Genomic DNA, 14407 nt, shown 5'->3' with positions numbered 1-14407 from the left:
TCCTTTAGATTTGGATCAAATGGGGGAAAAAAGCAGTGTTAGAAAAAGTGAAGCTGGAGAAAAGGGGGTCTGGAGGGAGATGTGAGGAGAAAGGGCAGAAGAAAAAGGGGGAAGGGTAAAGAAAGAAGGAGAGAGGCATACACAAGGAGGGAAAACCACATGTGAAACAATGAGAAGAGGCAGAGGTAAAGAAAAAGAAGAGATAGAAAGGTCCACATATATTCTCGGATAAGTCAGAGGCCACATCCTACAGTTCCAGTCCTTAGGGTAAGACATCAATGTCCTTTGAAATTCTGAATAACCACTGTTCACAGTTTTATATATGCTCTTTACGCTGATACCTCAGCTCTCCCTCCAGATCAAGTGGTCATGGGGGTCCAATGGGATGACAATGATCTGTTGGGCTCTGGAGATGGTAACAAAAGCAAAACCATCCTTTGGGCACAATGAAATCAAACATAGGTCAGATGTGGGGCCTCTACATCACCTTCAGGATCTACAAGTTCCTGGCATGGCATGTATTATGGGTTAATGTTGTGCTATGGGGCCACGACGGTCCTCCTGAAACTCTTACTTGGCCAGCAGGCTCATGAGGTAGGTTGAAGTGTTGGTGTCCAGTCTCAGGGGAGGCACCGTGACATAGGCAGCCGCATGGGACCAGTCCTGATGGTAGTAGTGTAAGCCTGTCAGGGTGGCATGCGCAGTGGTGGTCTCAGCCAGCACAACCTTCCCTGGAAGAAGAAGGGTCAAACCATAACTAGGAAGCCAGTGAACCTGAGAGCATTGGTCTGAGCCTCTCCTTTGACAGGTGATGCAGGTGAAGTCAGAGCGAGGAAGGGACTCGCCCAGGCTCACTCAGATGTTTGAGATCACAGCTGGGTTCAAGGCCAGAGTGGTCGCTATCCGCACACTGACGCTAGGCAAGGAGAACTAAAGGGCAAGGGCACCGAGGCAGGGCAGCACCAAACGGCACTTCAAGGAGCATGGTTTGGCTGGAGCACGGGCGCTGGCGGGAGGATGGAGGGCTGTGGGTGACCAGCTAAGGGGGCAGTCTGGGCTGTTTTCTGAACAGGCAGGTGATGGGAGCACCTGCAGGAGAATTGCTGGGGGTGGGATCCATACATAGCAGAGCTGGAGGGCAGGGAGATGGAGGTGGGATCCAGTCAGGAGGTGAGATCTAGAGGGCAGCATGGCAGGAAGGCTGGAAGCTCTTGTTCCTGATTTATATCCTCAGGTTTGTGACCGTGACTTACTGGCACCCTGAGCAGGGCGGGGACTACAAGCAAGTACAAAGCCTTCAGGTGTTGCCAGGTGCTCAGAAACAGTAGACATACAGGTGCCCGGGCTCATAGACAGGGTTCCAGGTGGCTGTAAGGGAAGTTAGGTCCACACACTGTTATTTCTCCAGGGACTTCCCAGGCATCCCCTGAAATGTCCTTTGGAACTGGTCCAGGATTTCATATTGGTTACCAAGGCAACCACTAGTAAAACCCAAGAGGCCAGAAAGATCCCAAATAACGAGTTGACTGAAAACTTGCAAAATTTTGCCAGACCCAGGAGCAGTGACAGACACTTCTGTAAAGCTGTCATGCAGACAAGTGTGCAGAGGAAAACATTCTGGTTCTAGCGGACTGAAGCCAGGCTAGTGCAGGGTGCTTCTGGGAACAGGAGAAGGGGAAGGGCAGGCTCAGGGCTGGGCCTCAGGCGCCAGGGCCGGAGCGCGCATGGAGCCGGTGGGCCCCATTGGGGATCCAATCCCACCACACACATGCCCTGTCCATCCCTGTTCCTTTGTTCTCCTTACAAAGGACTCACCTTGCATCTTAGCAGCTGCAATAACATCACCGGCCGAGATGCTGGACACGTTGACCAGGTAGATTGGACAGTGAGTCTAAACACGGAAACATAACAGGAAGGAGAGAGGATCAACCCCCAAAACCTAACACGCACCAACATAACCCCTGGTCAAATCAACCCTGGCCCCAACATCTCTCCCTGCATCGCTCAGCCCCCTCCTCAAGGTGACAGTCTTATGCCAGGAGTGCAGAATTGGCAGCCAGAGCCACAAGCTGCAGGGGAACTTTGTGAAGCAAGGAGGGGTAAGCAGCGTCCAGCACCAGAGCCCATCAGGGGACCGTGGGGCAAGATGTCGAGAACCGAACCTCACATTTTCTACAAACTGACAAAAGCCTATTTATAACTTAAAACAAGGGACTACTTTAATTTCCTGCTCATGAATGACTTAGAGATAGTCATGTATTATATTCCATATCTAAAATTACAATGCCTGCCCTCTGAGGGCTGCATTATCAGTAGACAGAGTGTACCCTGGAGAAAAGAAAACACAAGGGCTTCAGGGTTCAGAGTCTACGCCAGACAAGACCAGACTTACAAATGGACACACGGATTGCAATATCGATTAGCTATTCCTCTACCGAGCCATGGTCCAGGGCCTAACTTCTCTGGACATATACTGGAGCTAAAAAACAGGAGCTGACGTTTTGTTGTTCAGATGCTTCCTTATTCTGGGGAAAGTTTCCATCAGGAAGTAACTGATAACATAACAATGGTTATGACAGTAAAACAATGTCCTTGTTCAGCCCCCAGCTTATTAACTGCTAATGGGAAACTGTTTTCCCAAATGTTTTTCTGAAGCCTTCCTTGTTTATCAGATTAGGAAGACCGAGAGTTTCGGTGCTGGCCCGACATTTGAAGTGCTTCGCACGAGTGTACTAATTCTGAAACCAGCTGGACCTCCAACCTCTGTGTATTTCTAACACCACACCCTCGTGCTTACATCCTTCCGGGTAGCCCGGGTCTTTCCAGAGGAGAGGTTCTCAAGCATTAGTGCCTTTAGAGTCATTAGCGGGTCTGTTAAAACAGGTTGCTGGGCATCACCCAGTTTCTGATTCAACAGGTCTGCCCGAGAATTTGCATTTCTATGTTCTTATTTCTAATAAGCAATGCTGCCGCCGCCGCCAGGGATAACACTTAGAAAACCAGTGTTCTAGAGGAGGCACTTCAGATTATCTGAGCATATCAAACTCTTTGATGCTAGAAAGAGAAATGAATGATCTTCGTACAGCGCTCTGCTGTGTCCAAAGTGCTTTTCCTTCCATGACTCCTTTGTCTCATAACAACCCTGTGAGAAGTGAGTGATATTATCACCCCAATTTTAGCTGATACAATCAATTTTAGCTGATGTCAGAGTGGCCGAGTGACTTGTATTTGCTAAAGGCCCCACATCTCTTGCTCCTTCCCAGCACCACGTGCATCAGTGCCCTGACCCTGACAGGGCCTAACCCTGAACCACACCAAGGAAATATCGTGAATGGCCCAGAGGCGGGTTTAAATCACAGTTCCCTAAGCACAGTGTCTGCCCATTCCTCTACAAGCAGCAGCCTCCAGTTGCAGTGAGGCTGTGTGCCCCACCTTGCCTGGCGTCCCCTCGGAGCCTTTTCCATGTAAGCACTGAAACCAGGCTCAGTGGGGTGGAGCAGAGAGCTGGTGGCAAGGAGGACCCCTACCAGGTTCGTGGGAATAACAAGGTTCATACAGCAAACAATCTGGGGGTCCTGTCAGGCAGGCATGATGCAGAGCAGAATGGGACGCCATAGTAGAGGTTGATTTCTGATCCCAGATTCGAGAATGGGCTTAGGGTGAGCCAGGGTCTACTTACCCTGTTTGCAATGGTGATAACTCGGTGAGCAGCTTCAGCTTCCAGCTGTTGGAAACAAAGGGTAAGAAGAAAACAAGCTTCACTATCTCCCCCACGCAAGCCCACATCTACCTGAGAGCCCACCTCATAGAAAGTGCTGCAGTATCTGACACAGAGCCGCAGGAGCCAACTACACCCATAGGGCTGGCAAGCCAGGCTCAGTGGGGTGGAATGGAGCAGGGGCACCAAGCTCACCCTGAGAGATTCATAGGACTTAGTATACCAGGCACATCCTTGCAGGATGCTATTCAGGCCTTAATTAAACGGCAACGAAACAAAAGCAAATGAAAACCTGGAGTCACATCTCTCGGTTTTCTGGTGTATTCTCTCCACAGCCACCTCAGCCCTGGAGCAAAGCAAAGGAGCGATATCGACTGATACCAAGCTGGAAATTAGCCTCGGTCAGGGCTAAAACCTCAATATTATTGACATTTTGGGTTAGATAATTCGTTATCACAGGGGGCTGTCTGGGCATTGTAGGATCTTTAACAGCATCCCTTACCTCTACCCACTAGATGCCAGTAACACCCCACCCCACGGTAGAGATAACCAAAAATATCTCTAGACATTGCAAATGTCTCCTGGGGAGCAAAATCTCCCTTGGTGTAGGTAGACCCAGGACCCTCCCCTTTAAGCAACAGACGGTGACAGTGATGGTTTGCTACTGCTACTACCAAGTCAAAGCCTTGCTCGTCCCCTCATATAACTCAACAAAGTACAGTCCTCTGCCCACCCCACCTACTCCTGTTTTCACAGGCACAGTATTTACTTTGCTGAATTCTGGTGCATCTTTGTCTACCAATTTTTAGGTACCAAAACAGGAGCTGTATTTAAGGGTGCTGACAGACACGGGTAGACCCAGGGCTGGAGTAACGTGGGACCCACCCCCCTGCCCAGCTGACCCACTATGGGCCGACTTGGTCTTGTCCAATGGCCGCACCATTCATCACACCGTCTCCAGCTCCTCATTCCCCAAGGCCTCCCCATCAGCCCCTCATGGACATCCACCCACCACTCTGCATTTAAGGCTTTGAAGAAATGGAAAATGGCTCTCCCCTTACAAATGGCAAGGTATGTCTGAACAGGGTCATAGGGCAAGAAGGCATTAGCGGTCTAATGTGGTCCTTCCAGAGCAGAATTCTTTAGCAGGGGACTTGGGGTGATTTGTAGTGACATCCTGCAAAACTGTGCAAGGATAACACCAGAGGGCAGAATGAAAGCAGGGCCCTTAGTGACCATCTCGGTGAGTAATAAGGTAACAAGGGGGACAGAGCACGGACACATATGTGCCTCTGGTTTCTGGTGCAAAGGGTCCAAAGTCTTCCTCATGCTCAAAGGGATCTCATCCCCAAAAACTGGCTTATAGTCAAGAATTTCTTCTTACATCTGAAGAAACACACCTTTCGGTTTATCTTTTCTATCCGGATTCAATTTTGGGTAAAACAAGCCCTATGTTCACATTGTCTCCCTCAGATCCTTGAAATCAGACTCAAAATGAGGTGGGTAGGTTTCCCCCAAATTGCCTTTCTCAGGGAAGCTCAAGGCCAAGTCACCCTCAGCACGGAAGAAGCTGTTTCCTGGGAAGTTTGCAGATGGGAATTTCACCTGCGGAGAAGGTGATACTATACAATTTCTATTTACTGATGTCTCTTCTATCCTGAAGATTCTGTGAATCTATAGGAAAGCAGTTGACAAAAGGTACATAGGAAGTCTTCCTCACCTCCTCTGGACGGCTGATCTCTATTCCTTCTGGGCCTGTGATACCCAAATCTAGTGCCTCCTTAGCACCCTGAATAATAGCAAAAGAAAGAAAATCGACAGAATCAGAGAGACAAAAAAAACAAAAAAAACTGAACCCAAGGGACAATAAAATATGCTAGACACGGCCCATTCCAATAAGCTTGCTACTTTCCCCACTCCTGTAACATTCATCTTCTAAAGAGGGCAGAATGCGTACAGGGCTCCCTTTCAGGAAGGCGCTCCTGAGTTTCACTTCATAATAATTGAAAATATCTTTTCCTCTTAAAAATACAGTTCCGTAACTAGAGAACAGGCCTGGGACACCAAAGACAAGCACTCTTTATTGTTCTGAAAGTCATAATTTCCCTGCTGGAAATCTCATTAAAACATTTCTTAGAGGTACTCTAAATCCCTTTGCTGTAATGGAATTTAAATATACTATTAGAAGCAAGACATCATCATTTAAGACTTAGAAAACTTTTTGAACTATAAAGAGAAATTCGTTTTTTTACAGATAGTAGAAAAGTTTGGATTTTCTGCCAAAGATTTGTCATCTGAGCTGTTAACATATTGCATTTTTTTTTTTTTTACAGCTTGTTTTGTCTGAAACCTTGTAGGATAGGTAATGGGTGGTCAGGAATCCCCTCGACAACTCTCGACTGGGGCCCTGGGGACCTTTTCCCCAACATTCTCTACTGCCTTGCCTCTGCCACCAGCTCCCCGTTTTCAGCATGGACTCGGGCGATTGCCCCGATGTCTTTGCAAGCATGTAGCACTTGGTACAGCTCACTGTCCCGAAGCATGTACAAGTCCTTGTAGGTCATGAACATCTGGAACGAGTTGACACCCTTCTCTCTCACCAGTGTCTCCATCTCTGCTTTCACCTGGAGAGTAAAGGCAATGTCACATGAGTACAGATGACCAAGAGGCTGACTGGAAGATGCTGGTCCCATGTGGCGGGGGTGTGGTGCAGTTGGGGGAGTCACCATATGACCACCCACGACCTAGAAGTAGCTCACTTTCCTCCCACCGCACAGGCTGCTGTGGAGTCCTGTGAGCAAATGGATGAAGTACTTTGAAAATTGTCGAGCATGACACAAATATAGAAACTATATTGTTACCTTCTAGACATATTTCTCCTATAGCACACAGGTTTGTCCTGTGTTTCTGTCTTCAAATCTGCCTTAGTGGTAAATGCATTTATGACCTTTATTCCTATGGCTTGTTCCCTCTGACCCCATAATGGAAGTGTTGTTCCAAAGGAGGCACAACAATGCTAAAAATCCAGAGACCTGGGGAAAATCTAATTTAAGAACAAAGCAGAACATGAACAAAGCTATGTGAATAAGGAGATTCATCCCAACATTATTTATGTTTGGAAAAAGTGGAAGCAACATCGATCTGACAATAAGAAAATAAATTGAAGTTCATCTACCTGACAGACGTCAGGTGGCCACTGAATTGATGGTCATGAAGACCACACAGCCAAATAGAAAATACTCACACTTAAGTGAAACTGTTACCATGTAAAAATCATGTATGAAAAAAGACTGGAAGGAACTAGTCTAAAATAACAAAGTGATTGTGTTGGGGTGACCAGATTATGGGCTTCCTTTCTCTTCTATTTTTAAATCCTGTAGTTAGAAAAAGAATGATTTGATTCCTAGAAAATGAATTCAAAATTCTAGGTGTGTGAAAGTCCCCCCAACCTCTAGGGACTTAGAGATGGCTGGCCTGACCTCAGGTTTGCTGAGGATCCGACCGGACCCTCTAATCCAAGCCAACTCTGGGACAGGGAATGGAGAAAGGCTTGGGTGTAGGGGTCAACCACTCAGGAGAATGTCCAAAATGGACAAAAACCCCGTATGAGCTAAGGAATGGCTGTGTGGTCTGCACCATTAGCCAGTACCAGGAGGTTGGTCTTCATGGTACGAGACTTGGGTGGGAAGTGGGGTCCAAGGCACTTCATAAGGACCAGGTTAGAAATAATGGAAGAGACCCAGTGAGCCCCACACTCAAGGCTAAAACCCAAGGTCAGAAACACAGCGAGGCTTTTAATGACCATCAGAAGGGTGTCAGGCCCTTTAGACCTGGGTCCACTGAAGAACTTTATAAAACTTCTTAATGCTTATTTATTTTTATGACTCTGGGGCACCCCCCCCCCCCCAAGTACTGACACATGGTGATTAATAAGTAATTGATGAAAGAACAAATATCCAGGTTGCTTCCTTGGGGTAATAAGCAGGAAAACTCCAGAAACAAAGCAAAACGCACATGCCTGTATGTCTGTTTTCAGGAAGAGCAAGAAGTGGGAATGCAAGGAAAGAGGAACGGACTCTGGCCCTGGGGCTGGGGTAGCAGGTGGACAGGAAACCCAGGGCCTGGGGCACAGGCTGAACTGAGAAAGGCCCCGGCCCAGTGGGAGCCAGCCTCAGCCACACAACGGGAACAGCCTCAAGGCAATCAGAGCAGGCGATGGGCCCCAGTAGGAAAGAAGTGCCCCAGTCCATTCACACCAGATAGCACTGAGCCAGGATAAGACCCTCTGAGATGTTCACTCAGTGCTGTCACTCCAGCCCTCAGCACAAAAAAAACGATATGACCCTTGACCCTTGAAGCCTGACCTTATTGAGCCCATTACTTAGCAGCGTCCTTGTAGGTGCCAGAGGCACCTAATGTTAAGAATCAGGAGATGCTGAAAGCCTTGGGGTCAGAGCAAGGAGCCAGCGCTCCCAAGGCCTCCTGTCCTGTGTCTGCTGGAAAACTGGCTCTTTAAATGAAGCAGGACAGGTCCACCCACCCCCTTATGGAATCACAAGTGTTTTTTCTTTTGGCACTTGGGGGAGTTAGGATGGTGAGGGTGGAAGGGGTATTCCACACCTGCGGGAGAACACATCCCAGCTGGGTCCCTCCAAACGGCCTCTCTGCCTAAAAGAGCATTTGTTCTTTTAGGATCCCACTGTTACCTTGGGTGCCCACCAGGTGATCCCCACGTGGAGGGCATAGTCACAGCAGACCTTGGGGTCAGCCAGACCCCGGCACTTCTCGTACGCATCCACGAGGGAGGTCTCCTTGTCAGGCAGGACGTGGCCGATGACCATGGTGGTACCTCCAACTAGTGCTGCCTGAGGGAAATGGAAAAGCAGTCTCGTCACATCTCTTTCTGCACCCAAGTCTCTGACGTGGGGAGACACGGGGTCCACGGGTGGACATTCAGAACAACCATAGACCCTACCTCACAGAGGCCGTAAGGCCCAACTGCAGCAACGATTGGGAAACTGTGAGGAGCTGTGCGGAGGTGCAGGAGCCAGTGTGTATCCATCATTATTGTGGATGGATCCAGCAGACACACCTGCTTCCTCCTCGTTTTGGGTTGCCACTCTGTGCTTTGGAAAAACCACCTCGGGTGTTACCCAAGCCTTAAGGCCAACCCCTATTTCCCCATGAGAAGACCCCCTTAAACAATTTTTGGCCAACATGAGTATATAGATGATACAATCAAATCTCTGCATATGACATGACATAATAAAAATGACGATCACATGTCTGTGTATAATATTTATTAACTTAGTTACACATATATATTTAAACTATAATAAACAAAATGTGAATTTGGATATGTTGTTGTTTTATTCTCTCACATTTCACGAAACCATCTTATCCCAAGTTTTCATATGCATCTTCAACAGCAGGGTCTTTGTCTTCAGTTTTCCAAGCACATTAACTTCGTTTTCGTCTGTCTTGTTTGAGATAGAGCACTTTTTAGGTCCCTGTATGATTTATCAGTGAAAATTATCCTAGTCACAATCTCCACAAGATACCACTTAAAAAGAAATCTTCAAAAAGCCTCCCTTGCAATTGATCACAAAGCATACGCCTGGAAATAATGACCAAATCTGTATTAGAGACCCTCTCCTCCCCCCAATACAAACTTTTTTAAAACCAATTTTAAAATTGGTTTTAAAAGCTTGTGACCTCCACGAGCTGCCAAAACCAGCACTGACCAAAAGAACGTTCCAGGCTAATGAGCTGTGTCTAAACGAAACTTGATTAAAATGAAACTAATTGAGACAGGATCCTGTAATATGAAAGACTTTGTGAGGGCTCTGATATAAGGTGATTCTCTTTTTTCTGGTGAGTAAAAGTTTGGACAAAAACCTGTGGTTCTACTTGGGTCCTCATAATGATTTGGAATCAGCCCCAAATTCCAGTCTGCACTACGCCACCTCCCAGCTGGATAACCTTAGCCAGGTTACTTAACCTCTGTGAGATGCAGATTCTTCACCTACACAGTGAAAATACCTTCCTTTGCTGGTTAGTTGCGAAAGTCAAGTGAAATATCACTTATAGAATAGAATGGACTTCAGAAAGTCTTGTCCTAACGTATGTGTTTAATTATTCAGAACTTAGCTGTATTATCTGTTTTCTAGAGGGGAGAAAAACAGCACAACGAAATTGTCTTAATGATTTCTTGCTTCTCCATTCAGTTAAATCCTTGATCACAAATCAGAAATGTTGCTGAGGAATAAGAACTAAAAAAAAAAAAAAATCCAATTAGTTCAGTGGCCAAGCAACTATAAAAATGAAAATTCTGGCAACTTTGGTTTTCCATGCTGCCGCTGGCTGGGTCACTGAGACTACTCCCCATGTTGTCACGGGGAACCCTGGGGTCTGATTTCTTGCATAGCTTAAAGCGACCAACAGAGGGTGGCAGTTCTGCAGTACACAAGGAGAAACCGTAATGGGGAGGTGGAGAAATGGAGAAAGGGGGAAGCATAGCAGATTGTCGCTTTACTAGCTGGCTTCTATTTCTGATTTTGGCTGGATCGTGCCAGGCCAATTCATCTTCATAGCAGGTGGTTGTACTCTACATATTTTGTCCCGAGATGCATTTCTGGCTTTTACACGTGGACATGGGGGTGTCTGATATATTGGGATTTTACACACTAAATTGTTCTATTTTTCTGTGGTTCTAGATTGTTTTTCTTTGCACACCCCCCACTCTCAATATGACTGTAGCCTTGAATAGAAAAAAGGGAACCTGGAAACAGCAGTGCGAAATGAGAGCCTGCTCTTAATATCTGTCGGTCCTAGAACAGGAGTGGAAAAGGAGGTCCTCGTGCTGAATCTCTATATAGTTAAAAGTTCCAGATCAAGCTACAAACTGTTACACAGACTATAGTCTGTCCTCCTACTCTGACAAATATTATCTTCATAATGACCAAGAAAGCCAGGCTTGAATTTAAAATTCTTGGGAGTCTTCGCCGTTCTGAACTACATTGCAGGGGACATTGGTCTTCAGTCTCTGCACCTGACTCCAGCCCACACCTCCTGACCCTGGATACTACATCCTGCAGGTCTAAGCTCTGCTCACCCCCTACAAAATGCTGCCCTTGGGTCTAGGCGTGCACACATTGGTGGTCTGGCCCCCAGGAGGACAGATTCAGGTTTGTGCAGACCCTGGAAGTACTCAGGCCATTTGTCAGAGAATTCCTGGGACCCAGAGCGCGGACTAGGAGTGGGAATATTGGGCTCTGGGCAGACATTGTCCCTCTTGCCTGGGTCTCAGGACGGCCACGGAAAGGGTTCCGGAAGGAGGCAGGAGCATCGGATGATGGCCCTGACTTTCCTACTTACTGTTGTAATTCAGGGGCCGCTGTGTGCCTGCTCTGCACCTCACCTCTCAGGGGCCCAGAGAGGGTCAGGTGGCAGTGGATACGAGAGCATCTAAAGCTGGGCAGGTGCACAAAAATATCTGGAATAATTATTTCTGCTGTTACCCCAGGCCTCAAAACAAGAGTTTAACGAGATCAGCAAACACCCCCCAGCTGCAGGTTTGAGCACTTGCTTCCTCTCAGGCAAGAGACACACAGAGCTGGCTTTTAAAATATGTACAGTTCCTACCCACGGGATGAATGTCGACTAGCTCAGTCTTTATGGGAACGCGACATCACAGATGTGACAGGCTTTTTCAGTGTCGCCCCCCACAAGACAGCCCTGTAGAAATCAACAGCCTTGCATGACCCAGTTCTGTTCCTCAGGCTTTCAAAGGGATTATGTTGACAAATATGTGGCTGCTGAATGTTCACAACTGTTTTTATGCAAAATCTGGGGTGGGGTTAGCAAGCTGTGGAACATCTTTAATGGAAATCAATAGAAATGATGTTCTGGAGGCTAAGTCGTAACATAGAAAGAGGGTGATGGTACAACAAGTGAAAAAGGCAGAATTCAATGTGTATCTAAGATGTTTAGAATTATGTTTAAACACAGACAAACGCTCACATGCACACATAGGAGGAAATATACAAAAATATGCTTTTGGGTGATGACATGCTCAGTAATTTATTTTTTCTAATTTTCTGAATTTATTTAATAGAATATATTATTTTTACACTATACATTTAGAAATGAATTTGGAGGAAGCTAAAACGATTTAAAATTTAGTTAATCATGCTTATGTGTTTAAAATACTTTCCTTTTCAACTTATGAAATGTCTCAACCACACAGTAAAAATTTGGAAAACTCTACAACATGTACCCATGAATGCACTATTCCCGTATAACAGAGGTTAACATTTTTGCTGTATCGACGGTTCATGCTTTTTTAATAAAAAAATGAAATAAAATATTTCCAATAAAATCGAAGCCCTCTCCCCTGAGGTTGATAAAAATTCCTCCCATCCATGTTTTTATGCTTTCACTATATTTGTCTTATGATTTTAAAAAATGTATAGAAATGGTACGGTACTGTCCATATCCTTTTGCAACTTGCTTTTTTTTTATTCACCATTAAATAAATTTATTTATGTAGATTTATTTCCTTCATTTTAATTCATTGTATGAACACTCCTCCGGGTATGTATTCATTTCCCGAGTTTGTGATATTTATGACCACACAGGGTGAGGGGGCCCCGAATTTAGGGTCTACGTTGCCAGAAAGTGGAATTGCAGCTTCATGACACATGTGCATCTCCAATTATACCGGACGTGACCAAGGGAAAGCTAACTCACGAGGGCCTCCTAGAGCCTGGTGGCTAACCAGAATTGCGCGTCTATCAACCCACGTCCTTACTGTTTTTTTATGTCAACTGTTGTCCAACCAAGCATTCCCCGTTGTGTCTGGGGCGTTCGGTTTCCTTTTGAATGTGGGACTTCACAGCTCTCACTATTAAGTTAATCTGGACATTAGGACCATTTGTTTAACCAACAGACGCAGGACCATTTACACATTTGGCAGGAGCGGAAACATAATTTTACTATTTCAAAGGGGTCCCATGATTTTGTTTTTGACATTTATGATGTGCTGCTGGGTAAAACTGGATTTATTTGATGCCCAGTCATGTCGCCTCCATTTGCTCCTGAAGAAAATCTAATATACTTAATGGTAAATAAATTTTGGGACGGTTTCCAGGCACACACTTGGAAAGAACTTGTACCAAATGCAAACTAAACCTGTTATAAATGTCATCTTTATGCCTCAGAAGTTATCAGACCACTGCAGGGTACATGGGAGTCTTCATTATTAACCAGAGACCTGCTCAGCAAGTTGGAAATAAATTTCAAATACGATATATTTGCTGACATCATGGCGTTGGAGAGAACAATGTATTCACCGTTCCTGGCTTCGTCAGGACAAATCTTTGGAGAGTCACTCTCTTACCATTGGCTACATTGCTGCAGATCTCATCGTGGTTTGCTGAGTTCCCAACAGAAATGGTTTTCCCATCTCCCACTGCACCCCATCCTCCCCAAAGAAAAAGATTTGGTTCTCTTGCTCCAAGGCCAAGAACCACTAGGTCAAGGCACAGACTTTGTGCTCTGCTGGTGAGAAGGCACTTGAGCCAGAGCTAATCCCAGGGGTTTTTCATTGGGGGTGGGGTAAGCATTTCCTGGAGCACAGAAGAGGGGTGTATTTTGGGAAAGGTGATTGGAATCAGAAAAGCAGGATCTGTTACCATCTGGAGGTATAGATTAAGGGCAACTCAGTCTTTCAGGGGAACACTAGTGCACTGAGAATCAGCTAATGAGTACACGGATGTACTCCGCACACTAAGTGCAATGCAAACATTTCTGCATTTTTGAATGCAGTTGGGAAAACCAAGCAGATGGATCTGCTTCCTTTGGAATTGCTGAACCACCTCCTTTTCTTTTCACATTAAAATTATCTTCCATCTTTTACTCACAATCTCCCAAAGTACAAGAGAAAAAAAAAAAAAAAAGAAATAACCAGCTCAGTGGTTTCTCTCTTGCTCTGAGTAACGTCCTTCACCTTCAGGGATCTGTCCGTGGCTACACCTTGCACTCAGTAAAAACCTTTCCCATCCTGAAACAAGCCCACCAGCAAGGGCCAGCTGCGTGGGCATGTGGTCTGTGCAGTCCCTCGGTGCCCTGCATTTAGAAGGACTCTATGCTTGGTTTAATGATCTGCTGTCTCTGTCTTGAAATTCTTAATTATTTTTTAACAAGGAATCCACATTTTCATCAGCTATGCTGGCCTGATCTAGGGAGATCAGGCTCTTAACAGGCTTACACTGGGCTTCGCTGTCAACTGAGCCAGCTCACCCTGGAGGCTCAGGACACTGACCCTTTCTCTGATAATCCCCTTCCAGGCTGCTTGAATGCTGACCACTGACCGACTGCTTCATCCTCTTTTGGAGTCTCCCCAGTGCCCTCTATCAAATACCTTTTCTCTGAAAAAACAGACAAACAAACCAAAACAACACACAGAAAACACCCCAGCTTATCTTCTCTCCAGGGCGTGCAAGTGATGTGTGATCAGTTCCCTGGGGCCACCCTGTCTGTCTCGCTGGCTGTATGAAGCTCTCAAGCCTTTTCTTGACCCATAATTTACAGCCTGTTGAGCGTATCCTGCAGCTGACTGGTTTTCTCCAAATTGTACATTTGCAATTCACTGAACTCCTAAACTCCTTTTACTTTCCACTCCTACCT

The 14407-nt window shown here is 46.1% G+C and overlaps 1 protein-coding gene across 1 annotated transcript in view; it reads right to left on the bottom strand.

Annotated features, from left to right (window-relative positions):
- The window catches only part of DPYSL5 (dihydropyrimidinase like 5), a 78674-nt gene that overhangs the window by 16942 nt on the left and 47325 nt on the right, over positions 1-14407 (bottom strand). The window contains exons 3-8 of the mRNA XM_019735333.2: positions 8425-8583; positions 6163-6342; positions 5439-5507; positions 3680-3724; positions 1816-1891; positions 575-731 (exon numbers count right to left, since the gene is read on the bottom strand). Of these exons, the coding sequence (XP_019590892.1) occupies positions 575-731; positions 1816-1891; positions 3680-3724; positions 5439-5507; positions 6163-6342; positions 8425-8583 (686 nt within the window). The remainder of the gene's footprint in view (positions 1-574; positions 732-1815; positions 1892-3679; positions 3725-5438; positions 5508-6162; positions 6343-8424; positions 8584-14407) is intronic.

This window comes from Rhinolophus sinicus, linkage group LG05, assembly GCF_036562045.2.
Source record: "Rhinolophus sinicus isolate RSC01 linkage group LG05, ASM3656204v1, whole genome shotgun sequence".
NCBI lineage: Eukaryota > Metazoa > Chordata > Mammalia > Chiroptera > Rhinolophidae > Rhinolophus > Rhinolophus sinicus.
This window is presented reverse-complemented; position numbering and strand designations above follow the sequence as displayed.